Below are 12,957 nucleotides of genomic sequence, written 5' to 3'. Positions count from 1 at the left end.
GACACTTTAAAATAGCGTATATTTCTTCATGTAATATGAACAGAATAAAGCAAAAATATATTTTGAAAAAAATGCATGTTTTAATTGCAATTTTGCTTTTTGGTGGTGCGCTGTTGCACAAGTGGGATAATGCATGAACAGCTGAGCGTTATGCAGTTTGAACGTTCTGCGCTGAGGAAAATTTCCAGAGGCGAATTTACTACCTCCGTCAACTGTAATGGAAACACAAAATATGCAATTCCACTGCAATGGAAATGTAAGGTAAGTATATACCCCAATAATACCCCAAACCCTACAGGCTACCACTGAGCAATGAAAGCATTTTTTCTGGTACCTCGACCAGGTTACCTAACATCAAAATGGTCTCGCAGCATGTTCGTTACCACAGATAGCTAGCAAGCCAACCACTGAACTGTACTAAAAATAGAGGCTAAATAATAAATGTAGTCAAGCTATAACTAGACCACAGTCATTCCTGGAAAATGAAGTTGACACTGTTGCAAATATGCTATTGTAACTGATAGCATGCTTACTCTTACAAATTTCCAATGTATTTATCGAGTCAGACCAACGTGCATTCATTTAGAAACTGTGATTGAACTTTTGCAGGTGCTACTTCATATCCTGGCATATATGGAAAAATAACGCAGCCAGAATTGAATATTCAGCCAAGCCGTTTTATACTGGTTTTGTGAGCATGCAACATTTCTTTGTAGGCCTGTAACATCTGAAGGGAGCTGTGTTTATTGACTTCATCATTACTGATAAACTGATGTGCGTTGTTATGCGTGCTTGAATTTCCTGTAGAGCAAGTGGCGCTGCCCGACCAAGACGCACCCTAAGGAAACGATTTGGAACGGAGCAAATAAATGTTATCACTTGATCTATGTGTTACCTGTCATGCAGATGTGCATGCACTTGTGGTTGTGTTGTTATTTTTAAATGGCTTTAAAAATTCTGTTCTGTTACATTCTAATTCTACTGAGAAGCATGATACAAAAATTTCCTAACTAACTTAGATGCTTGATTAATATATTTTTTATTAGCTAGTTTTATCTGTATTCGTTTCTGGACACTGCAGCAGCTTGTGAGACTGCTCCTCTCGTTATAATCACAATCGTCATTAGAATGCAGCCCTCTTTGTCAGCTGTAGCAACTGTAGCCTAATTCTCAGTTTTGCTAGCTCACTACATTCACAAAACCTTAAAAATGAACACTTTCCCTTTCGTTTTCATGGGAAAAAATCACCATGTTGTAGTATGGAAATGGAAGTAGATGAATCACTCAAACATTTTAAATGCCCTAATATATATATTTTAATTAGCGCTGTTTTGGCGATTTGCCAACAATTTGCGGCCGCGACATCTGAAGGGCTTCTCCAGGTCATCATTTTAATCAGATGTATTGTACCACTATAACAGTAGCTCTAGATTAAAAAAAAAAAAAAAGGTAGGCACGTAGCCTACGTAGCTCAACTGGAACAGGTTCCGCTTCGGCTCAAACACTGTTTATTTTCAGATAACGTTACATATTTATCATATTTATTTTTTACTTGTCCGATCAGACAACTGCATGAGGCATTCCACTTGTCCGAACAGAGTTAGGACCCGCCAGTTGTCATCACCGAATGATAGTTAACGCCAGTGCTTCAGATGGGCAGGAGCTGTCGGGACTTGTATGAGTACCGACTCTTCTTTTGATTACCAACATTAATTTATTTTAAACAGTATGTATTTTGAGGAGTAGGTACCGGCACTTATTTGGTCCAATTAAAACTTGTATGAGTACCGACTCTTCTTTTGATTACCATTACATTACATTACAGGCATTTAGCAGACGCTCTTATCCAGAGCACAACTTTTACATAGCATTTTACATTTATCCATTTATACAGCTGGATATCATTGTATCCATATATACAGCTGGATATATACTGAAGCAATTTCGGTTAAGTACCTTTCTCAAGGGTACAACGGCAGTGTCCTACCCGGGAATCGAACCTGCGACCTTTCGGTTACAAGGCTAGTGTCCTACCCACTGTGCTACACTCCGTCCTTACCAACATTAATTTATTTTAAACAGTATGTATTTTGAGGAGTAGGTACCGGCACTTATTTGGTCCAATTAAAACACAGGTTAACACTATGGTATTTTTGTAATATTTGAAGCGTCGCTACCTACCTTTTCCTTGTCTTTCGGTGGCTGAAGAAAAAAAAGTGACGCTTTGACAGACCGTGCGACATTCGCGCGCTGCAAGTCTTCCGACCGCCTCAGAAAGGTGCAAGCACGGAGCGCGCGGCCTAGGCTCTTTTTGAAAATAAATATGTGGACGCGACAGTATGGATTTGAAAGCGCATTTAGGCAGAAATATTTTTGAAGTTTAACATTTTTTAATTTATGAATTTAATATATAGGCTATATACAGTATATATATATATATATATATATATATAATATAATTTTTTTCCTTTTTTTTTATTATGGTGTGGCGGTAAGGATTTCCCCCCCCCCCCCCACCCCCCACCTTCGGACACCCACCACCACACCAAGAGATCAATTCCACAGGAAACACTCAGTATTTCATTGGATTTGTTTCCATCTAATCTTTCAGCCAGAAAGTTTTGTATTGCTATTGGTGATCACATACTGTATCATCTTCAGCTCCAATAATTTATGGCGTTCCGCAAGGATACATTTTAGATCCAGTCTTGGTATCAGTCTATATGTTTCCTCTTGGTAGCATCATAAGCAAGCATGCTTAGGGCAGCAGTGTAGTGTAATGGGTAAGGAGTTGGTCTGGGCTGATTAGCTAACGCAACCCAGGTGTGTGTGCACTCTCCACCAGCCGGCTCAGTCAAGACCAACGCAGTTCACCGCTGGACTGAATGCCGCACTGCAATAATAATAGTATTTGACTTTGTGATATCCTGTGTACGAAAAAAATGTACTAATTTCAATTTGATCAAATAACATCAACAGTCAATTTTGCTTTACTTTCCTTATCTCTTTACAGAAACTGTTGGTTTTTGCCACTTAAATTACAAAAAATAAACACAATTCATATAACAAAATATTGCCAAGAAATGGTGAATTTTACTTATGGAAATAAATCAATTACCATCATGGCAGTTCATGGCACAATTCAAGGTTTGGCACTGTGATGAATACTCCTGACTACTCCTGTGATGAATATGTCCTACACAAGCACAGACATGCTGAATGGCCCATTCTCATTATGGACTCTTATGCACTAGATGGGCTGTATGCTCGCTTCCTGATTTTATTTAACTTAAGACTCCAGCAGTAGCATTCTGAATGATTTGCAACTGTCCTAATGTGTTTTTAGGAAGCTAAGAGAGAAGTCACGCCTGCTCGTAATGAGTGCATTAGTTTTTTTTTTTTGTTTGTTTTTTTTGTTTTTTTTGCGTCTCCTCGTGTGAAAACAGGTCTGATTTTAGCTTTGGTTCTCATATAATAAAAGGCAGTTTTGGTTACATTCCGCACATTCCACATATCCGATTCAAAGCCCTGACCCCGATTCAAAGCCCTGACCCTTGCCTACACTGCCGCCAACAGGACAGCCCCTATCTACTTGCAGGACATGACTCAATTCTATGTGCCTGCTCGACCACTCCGCTCTGCGGCAGCAGGGCGTCTTGCAACCCCTCCCACCCGCCCAAAGGGATCACAGAGCTTCTCCACCCTAGCTCCCCAGTGGTGGAACGAACTCCCCGTCCCTCTCCGAACCTCCCCCTCACTATCCATCTTCCGCCGTGGCCTGAAGACTCATCTCTTCAGACTATACCTAGAATAACCACCACCACGCTGTGTATATATATATATATATTAAAAAAAAAAAAAAAACCCTTTTTCCTGTCACTTGTTACATGTTGCCCCATCCCTGCACTTCTTGGTAAATTGTATTTGTCCTAATACTCTAGCTTATTCTTCTGCCTAGTTTGGCTTTGCAGATGTTAGACCAGGATAGTGTTCTTTGTTCTCGGCTAGAAATAGCTTTACAAAATAAGTAATTGTACCTTACTGAACCCGTGTTCAGCAGTTGTCTACGATCATGAAAATGCACTTTTGTACGTCGCTTTGGATAAAAGCGTCTGCTAAATGAATGTAATGAATGTAATGCATATAGGGCTCAAAGCTCAGACCGCTGTCAATGTTAACACCTAGGCTTTTAGCTTGAGTTTTGATGTTCTGTGATAGTGCCTTAAATTGAGTCGTTATTTTCTCCCTGAGTAACTTAGGTGGTCTAAACAGCAATATGTCAGTTTTTCCCTAGTTTACCTGAAGGAAGGCATGCACCACCAAAGCATTAATGTCTGCGATATAGCTAGTATACTCTATCAATAGGGTAAGGGGCATTCATTATATGACAGGCATTTAGCAGATAAGAGCGACTTGCGCAACTTTTTTTTTTTCATTCAGCGTGGCAAAGATATATTGTTGAATATCAGAGACATAAAAAATGGAAGCGTATGCATTAAATGCAGCGCGCTATATGTACAAATACATAATTGGAACGGTAATCACGTAGAAAGCTGTCGAACATAAGCGTGCGCCTGAGGATTGCGAGAGGATGCGCGTCTGGGTGCTATCGCCCTGCCCTGCTTATGCGCAGCTACGCAGCAAACCTCGTGCCACTGATGCTCTCTGTGTTCCACAAGAGTAGCTTTCCAGTCCGTGCGGACAATTCGGAGTGACAGACCTTATCCCAGAGAGTTTTGCGGCGGAAACCAAGTAATCCCTCACTTTCTGCTTTGCGAACACTGCTTGTCATATCTTTGCTCTTATTGTTTTTTCTGGAAGTGTTATTTGCACGTTTTTCATAGAATGTGAAAAAAAAAAAACTTAACAAATAGTTTTTAAATAGATGCTTTTCATGTATTGAGCAATTCACCTTCTTAATCCTTTTGTGCACATGCCAAACTTGTTTGGGTTGTTTCTAAACACACTGATTCTAGGTAACGTCATTTTAATGATCTCCGAGGAGCAATTTGTTGCACAGCCAACACAAACAATTCACACACAAAACATAGAATTACGTAATATTATTCAAAAGGCCAATAGCAGGGACAAATGAGTTCTTAAATTTATTGGTCCTGCATTTTGGCAGATTATGTCTGCGACCAGATGGATTCTATATGTGTTCTTGTCTATTTCCATAGTATCCTTACTTTACATAAGTTCTGACTACAGCTCCAATTTAGATTTATATTGGTTTGTTTTGAAAGGCATCAATTGCTGTGGAACTTTCCTGTTCTGTTTGGGGAAAATTAAAGAAAAATCTCTAGCTGTACTAGTATTGGAAATAATTTTGAGAATGTGCACCAACAGTCCCTTAGTGATCCAACGCTCTTAATCCATTGCTTACCACTTTCCCCTGCAGGAAATACACTGGGATAAAAATGAAAAGCAGCTTTGGCCCTGTCATCAGTTGTCCTGGTAGGTCACCTTACGTCTGTGGTTGTTTTACAACTCCAAACTTCCGAGTCCTTCATTGTTTTTGTCAGGGATTAGGGGGGTTGGACCCAGGCGCAGAGTAAAAAAAAAAAAAAAAAAAAAAAAAACAGGAGACTCCAAAAGGGAAATTCAAGCAAAGATTTACTAGATAACAAACAGGGAACAAACAAAAGGCCATGAGGGGCAAAACCATAAACACAAAAAGATTCTTAAGAACTGAAAAAAAAAAAACGGAACACGGAACAGGCAGGGCGGAACACAGGCAGGACAGAATACGGGCAGGACAGAATACACACAAGCAGGAATGCAGGCAGAAACAAAGTTAGAAACACACAACGCACAAGCAGGACCAAAGTGGGCAAAATACATACATTCAGAAACAAACACAAGGAACCAGCACCCAAGTCAAGCGGACAAAGAACTTAAATAGACAGGGGTAACAAGACACAGGTGAACTCAAAGAACAATCAAACCAGAAAAGGAGGGAATAAAAAGACACAGGTGGGAACAATGATAGAATAATTAAAATCAATAATACAATTAACACAGGGTGGGAGAACAAACTGAAACACAAAACTGAAGTGCCGCCATCTGGCGTCCAAAAAGGGAAAAACAGAAACAGAAAATACAGAACCATGACAGTTTTGGTGGCCTACATAGTCCAGATATCTCAAATTTAGACTCATTGGTCCATAAAACCTTACTCCACAACTCAGGTGTCCAGTGTTTGGTGTACAAATGGACATTTTCTTAGCTTTTATTTCCTTTTTTCAACTGTAACTTGTTTGCTGATTGGAAGGAAGATTTAAAAGTGGTAGTAGGCTGCACAAAAGATTCTGATAGCTTTGATATGTTGTAGTTAAGGCTTTTCTGTAATGTTCTGTTAAATATACATTTGTTAATTATACATGTTTTATGCACTATTGTAATGGGAAGATACAATTTAACCTGAATGCCTGATTGACTACAATTTGACTAAAATGAACAAAATGTTCTTCTTCGAATTTCACTCTACTGTTTGACATACTTTTGGAGGGTACTGCATATATACAATCATCTGATATTGAGACCAAAACAACAAAAATGGAAGTACCCAAGGGCTATTTAGGTACCTAGATACTTATCCTCCACTACAATATATATAATGTGGTAAAAGTAAACATCCATAGGTTAAACTGAGCCATTGATCGGATGATTGTGCCTAGTGTGGGGTCTGATTCTGCCAACTCAAAGATTTGTTAATTTACTAGAAGGCCATGATAAGGTAATAAGGGTGCAACATTACAATACTGAAAATGGTTATTATGTCACTCTTGGGACCTGGGAATAGCCAGTTCAAAATCCAGGAATAGTTTTATGTCAGGTTAGAAAAGAGGCAAAGCTAACTTTCTCCAAATCCACAACTTTTATACCTGTACAAACCTGCCTGAATCTTTTCCTTCTCTCTTTCTATATCTTTTTCATTCCTTTAGCAGGGACCCACAGACCGACTGAAAAGTGTGTGGCAGGGTTTGGAATGACGTCCCCTTCACCGAGCGGCTACTTCTTTAAAAACAGATGGTCTTCCTCCTCCTGCCGGACGAGCAACTTCTTCAGTGCGGACGCCATCAGCAGATGTCTGAAGGGAAGGAACCTGAAACTCATGGGAGACTCCACTGTGCGCCAGTGGCAAGAGACACTCCTTAGAGTGCTAAAAGGTAATGCCAATATACAATGTCAGATACAACATCAGACATGCAAGTATTGCAGTTTGGAAGTTTGGAGAAACAAACGAGAATGAGAGAGAGCTAGATTTTTTTTGGGGAAAAAAACAAAACATTTCACACCCTCCCCTTAGCTCTCCGTCCAAAGCCCTGCCCTCCAAACACATACAAGCATGCTGCCTGTCATCTGAGTACTGTACAGAGGACAAGAGCGTTGAAAATTCAAATAGGGAGAAACGAAAGATGCATCATGCTCGCGTATGATGTGACGAAGAGGAAGCAAAGCTGACCAAGAACTGGCCCTAAAATTGACACTTGAGGCACGCCACAAAAAATTGGAGCTGAACGTGATACAGTATGTCATCATCAATAGCTATACAAAATTGTCTAACTGAAAGAAGAGATGAAAATAAATGCAGAGAAACAGTAGTGATACAAACGTGTTCTAAGGAGGTCCAGAAAAATGCCAACTGTATCAAAGGGAGCACTGAGATCTAATAAAAACTAAAATAGAGGAATTAACAGCACCAGAGCATTAGTATTTCTGATAAGGTCATGGGCAATTTCAGTGCATTCCATTGAGCAGAAGCTAGACTGGAATTTTTCAAAAAGCTTATTTTTATGCTCATAAGGGTGGTAATTGTTTGGAGCTCACCTTTTCCAGAAACTTGGAGTGAAAGGGCAAAGGGCAGTTGACAAATTGGTCTGAAGTTATATAAACTTGATTACATGTCTTGACAAAGGTCTTCTGAATGAAATGATGATGATATTAAAAGCAAAGAACCATTTATTCTGAACATGTGTTTATCATGACTATAATGACAGACAATACAATAGCCTGTCATAATGTAACATGTAAAGTGTAATATACCCGGAGGTTGTATTAACTTTCCGAACAATGTAATAAACTTCATGAATGGATAATTTAATAACTTTTCAGATGATGTGATGACTTCTTATCGAGTTGTTAAGATTTTATCAAATGGGTAACACATTTGTATGTATAGTGAGAGATCAGCAAATGGAGTGCATAAAGACTAATAGTAATCCTGTATGACATCCTGAGTGACACTATATTTAAAGGGGACACCTGGATTACCTAATGTATTCATTCTTCCTGATGTTTCGCTGTTTCAGGTCTGAAATATGTAAAACCATATGATACTCATTACTATGCCCTGGCTGCGGACCCACAAAGGAACATCACTGTCCAGTGGAAGATGCACGGGCATCCTTTCGTCACTGGCTACAACGTGGTCAAAGATGCCGTGGGGTACGTTGCCAGAGAAGTAGACAGAGTAGCGGTTGGCGACGTGGTGGTCATTGGAGTGGGACAGCATTTTAGGCTCTTCCCCCTGGAGATCTTCGTCCAGAGGCTGATCAACATGCGTAAGGCCATCCTGAGACTCCATGAACGCAGCCCCCAGACCCTCGTCATCATCAAGCTGGAGAACACCAGGGAGTTCACCTCAGAGATGACCCACATGAGTGACTGGTTTGGCCTTGTGCAGAACCTGGCTCAGAGGAAGGTGTTCAGGGACCTGAAGGTGGTGCTGGTAGACGCCTGGGACATGACAACAGCCGCCAACACCTTCGCCATCCACCCTAACAGCATTATTGTTTCCAATGAGATAGCCTTAGCTTTGTCACACCTCTGTAATGATTAATAGAGGTGCTTTCTGAAAGGAACTATATAGCAGGGGTTTCCAACTCCATTTCTGTAGAGACTTTGTTTAACAATCAGGGGGGATTGTGTTACTAGGCTTGTGTTACAGTTTTAAAGTTTTTAATTGTGTCTCTAATAGTAATAGTAAATGTTTGATTCTGGGGTGGTTATTAATGCTTATTAATGATTATACAATGACCAATTTAATAAAAATATTTTATGTCAGTTCCAAGGGTGGCAACAGGGTGGTGCGGGGCGGGGCTGGGTTTTGCCAACCCCTAGCCTCAGTCTTGCCCAACCAATCAGAAAATGGGAAAAAGAAAGTCAGCTTTGACATCTAGTCAATTGTAAAATAAATAAATCCAATTTTAATACTAAACTGGCTAGTGCTGACCATACGCAATTTTCACTCATCGTGCAAAAAGCAAAGTCACTCAACAGAGTGCTGTTTTACCTCAGTTTTCATCAGACATGACACTTTTTGCAAAGACATTCAATAACCATAACCTCACCTATTTACTTTCAGTTTTGATTAATATATTTTCATATTTAGGTCTGGGCTATTAAAAGCCTTGATCAAGATACTTGCTACCTAGCAGTTTCTAGTCAGTCACCTAGCGGAGCTACCTGGTAATACTGAGCTCTTTGTGAAAACTAGGGATCGGTACCAGTAATGGATTGATCGATTACATGTCAGATATGTGCCTACTTGATCTTCTGATTTTTTCATAAAGGCTAGGCTACACACGGTACAACTAGGCTATGTGTTGGAACTGGTCTCCATTAATTAATTTACATTACATTACATTACATTACATAACAGGCATTTGGTGGACGCTCTTATCCAGAGCGACATACAAAGTGTATAACCGTAACCAGGGACAAGTGTGTTGACAACCCTAGAAGGAACTACAGTTCCAAGTGCAGGGAGCGACCGCGTAGTTTAACTTGGACCCTGTAGGTTAATCTGATCAACACAAACAAAAGCAGCAGCAAATTTACCGTACAGTGTGTAAAAAAGAAGAGACACATTAAAATAGCGTATATTTCTTCATGTAATATGAACAGAATAAAGCAAAAATATATTTTGAAAAAATGCATGTTTTAATGGCAATTTTGGTGCGCTGTTGCACAAGTGGGATAATGCATGAACAGCTGAGCATTATGCAGTTTGAACGTTCTGCGCTGAGGAAAATTTCCAGAGGCGTCAACTGTAATGGAAACACAAAATATGCAATTCCACTGCAATGGAAATGTAAGGTAAGTATTCCAGCAAATACCCCAAACCCTACAGGCTACCACTGAGTAATGAAAGCATTTTTTCTGGTACCTCGACCAGGTTACCTAACATCAAAATTCGATTTAAGTCAAAATGGTCTCGCAGCATGTTCGTTACCACGGATAGCTAGCAAGCCAACCACTGAATTGTACTAAAAACAGAGGCTAAATAATAAATGTAGTCAAGCTATGACTAGATCAGCTACTCTCTATACCGTCATTCCTGGAAAACTAAACTGACACTGTTGCAAGAATGCTATTGTAACTGGTAGAATGCTTACTCTTACAAATTTCCAATTTATTTATCGAGTCAGACCAACGTGCGTTCATTTAGAAACTGTGAGTGAACTTTTGCAGGTGCTACTTCATATCCTGGCATATATGGAAAAATAATGCAGCCAGAATTGAGTATTCAGCCAAGCCGTTTTATACTGGTTTTGTGAGCATGCAACATTTCTTTGTAGGCCTGTAACATCTGAAGGGAGCTGTGTTCATTGACTTTATCATTCCTGATAAACTGATGTGCGTTGTTATGCGTGGTTGAATTTCCTGTAGAGCGAGTGGCGCTGCCTGACCAAGACGCACCCGAAAAAGATTCCTCATTCTAGGAAACGATTTGGAACGGAGCAAATAAATGTTGATCTATGTGTTACCTGTCATGCAGATGTGCATGCACTTGTGGTTGTGTTGCTTTCTGTCCTCTCTGTCTTCCTTTGCTGTCTTGTTCCCCTTGCTGTCCGTAACTCAGATCCCCTCTCATGATTGGTCCATGCATCTGGGAGCCGTGCCCACTCAGTCTGCCTCATTCCCTTTCCTGATTGGTCCACGCTTCTGGAGTTATGCTGTCCAATCATTGGCAATCATCTGGTTCCCTGATTGGTCCATCTGGTGTTCTGCTGTCCAATCCCTGGCAACCATCTCCTATATAAAGCCCTACCTATACGGACTTCTTCTCTCATTTTTGGTTCTGTTTAGCAGGGAGAGAGTGTGAGTCTTTTGTGCCTTCCACGCTAAAAGTAGAGTTTATTTATGTTTGTCTTGTCCTTTTGTGCGTTTCCCTGTTTTAGGAAAAAGGACTAGGTAAGCTTGGGGTACCCTTTACATTTTGCACACGTAGAGTTACTTTGTGTTAGCTACATTAGGTTGGAGGTGAGTGCCATCCTAACTTTTGTTTGGGAAGTCAGAGTAGTTAGGTTTTGTTTGATGCCTTTTCCTTTGTTAGCTAGATTATTACTCTGTTCAGGTAGTGGGGTTTTGTGTTTTGTTTAGTTCTTTGATTTGGCACCACCTTCGGTTCTTTTCTCTTCTCCTCCCCCCCCCCCCCCCTATTTGCACTAGTCACCTGTACACCTTCACTACTGTAAATAAACTCCCTGCACTGAAAAGTCCGGTCAGCTTATTTTTCTTTCTTCACCTGGATAGTTATTGTCCCTCCTTACCTCTAGACCACCATCTGGGACGTAACCTATGAAATAGTTGAAAATCACCATCACAAGTGAAAACCACTATTTGTCCATAGCTTGTGTACTTGCCTTGAGGTATGTACAGATTTCTAATACTTGGGAGGGCAAAATGGAGCTTTAGAATCTTGACAGCAATATGCGCACACGAGCAATACAGTACAATTCTCAGTTTTTTTATTTTTTATTTTAAGTTCGCTTCAGTGAAAGTCAAAATCACAGGGACTGAGTCCCAGCTAGTCGTTAAGTTTTCATTGATAGAAATTCTGTGAGACTGTGGTAAGGCGGTTTACAGAAGACTGTTCCTTGTCAGACCTCCCTTTAAACATGTAAATCCCTACCATGCACCAGGACCAGGCAGGCTAACTGGTCGACTCAAACATGTTATAGTCAGCTGTCTGGGACCTTCTGTGAGTGGTTTAACAGCTCGTTGGTGGAGCACTCCAGCGCTTCACATGGAAATCCTGTTATTTGCCCCATTCTTAAGAAAAGTAACCCCGCTTGCAACACTGATTTCCATCTAGCGGCACTGACGTCAGTAGTAATGTAATGTTATGATGTAATAAGTCTTTCAAAACTGCAGGAGGATATAGGCACCTCCATGGATCAGCTTCCATGTGCTTTAAAGATAGAAAGGTGTGTGGATGACCCTGTCTTCCTCACTCTACTGCAATGTGTGCCTTGTCACCATGAGACACACAACACCCAGGCCGGGGTGGTGTTCTTTGACTGCTCGAGGAAATTTAAATACTGTCCAACCCCATCCTATAGGTCGCAGACTATTCAAGTTGAATGTAAACCCACACGTGATACTGTAGTCTATGCCTTTATGAACAGGCAGAAAACATGTGATATTCAATGGCCATTGCAGGTCTGTCAAAACCTCCTCAACAGTAAGTCCCCAGGGCTCTGTGATATCGATATCCCCAGTGCTGTTCACATTGTACACAGACGACTGCAGGGGCACTGAACTAGATGTGCTCTTCTTTAAATACTCTATTTATACTGTAATTCTGGATGTATCAAACTTGCATATGCAGCTCCAGTCTGTGGTAGCCACTTCTGCTGGCTGCTGTGAGGACAATCACCTCAACCTCAACGCTTCAAAGACGAAGGAGACGGTCACAGACCTCCGACACACTCCTACCAGCCCTATAGCTCTGACTGGATGGACTGAGTGGGCAGAGGAGTACCTGTACCTTGGTACATTACATTACATTACATTACAGGCATTTAGCAGATGCTCTTATCCAGAGCGACTTACACAACTTTTTTTACATAGCACTTTACATTGTATCCATTTATACAGCTGGATATATACTGAAGCAATGCAGGTTAAGTACCTTGCTCAAGGGTACAACGGCAGTGTCCTTAC

At 40.6% G+C, this 12,957-nt stretch overlaps 1 protein-coding gene across 1 annotated transcript; it reads left to right on the top strand.

Annotated features, from left to right (window-relative positions):
- The first annotated feature begins 5,413 nt into the window (after positions 1–5,413).
- Positions 5,414–8,845, top strand: LOC118233448 (NXPE family member 2-like). Its single transcript, XM_035429235.1, has 3 exons — positions 5,414–5,457; positions 6,948–7,172; positions 8,316–8,845. Exons 1-3 carry the CDS (start codon positions 5,421–5,423, stop codon positions 8,843–8,845), a joined length of 792 nt encoding a protein of 263 aa, XP_035285126.1. The 5' UTR covers positions 5,414–5,420.
- The last annotated feature ends 4,112 nt before the right edge of the window (positions 8,846–12,957 follow it).

The sequence above is a fragment of the Anguilla anguilla genome, chromosome 8 (genome assembly GCF_013347855.1).
Source record: "Anguilla anguilla isolate fAngAng1 chromosome 8, fAngAng1.pri, whole genome shotgun sequence".
In the NCBI taxonomy this organism is placed as follows: domain Eukaryota; kingdom Metazoa; phylum Chordata; class Actinopteri; order Anguilliformes; family Anguillidae; genus Anguilla; species Anguilla anguilla.
Note: the sequence above shows the minus strand (reverse complement) of the source record. Positions and strands in the feature narration are given on the sequence as shown.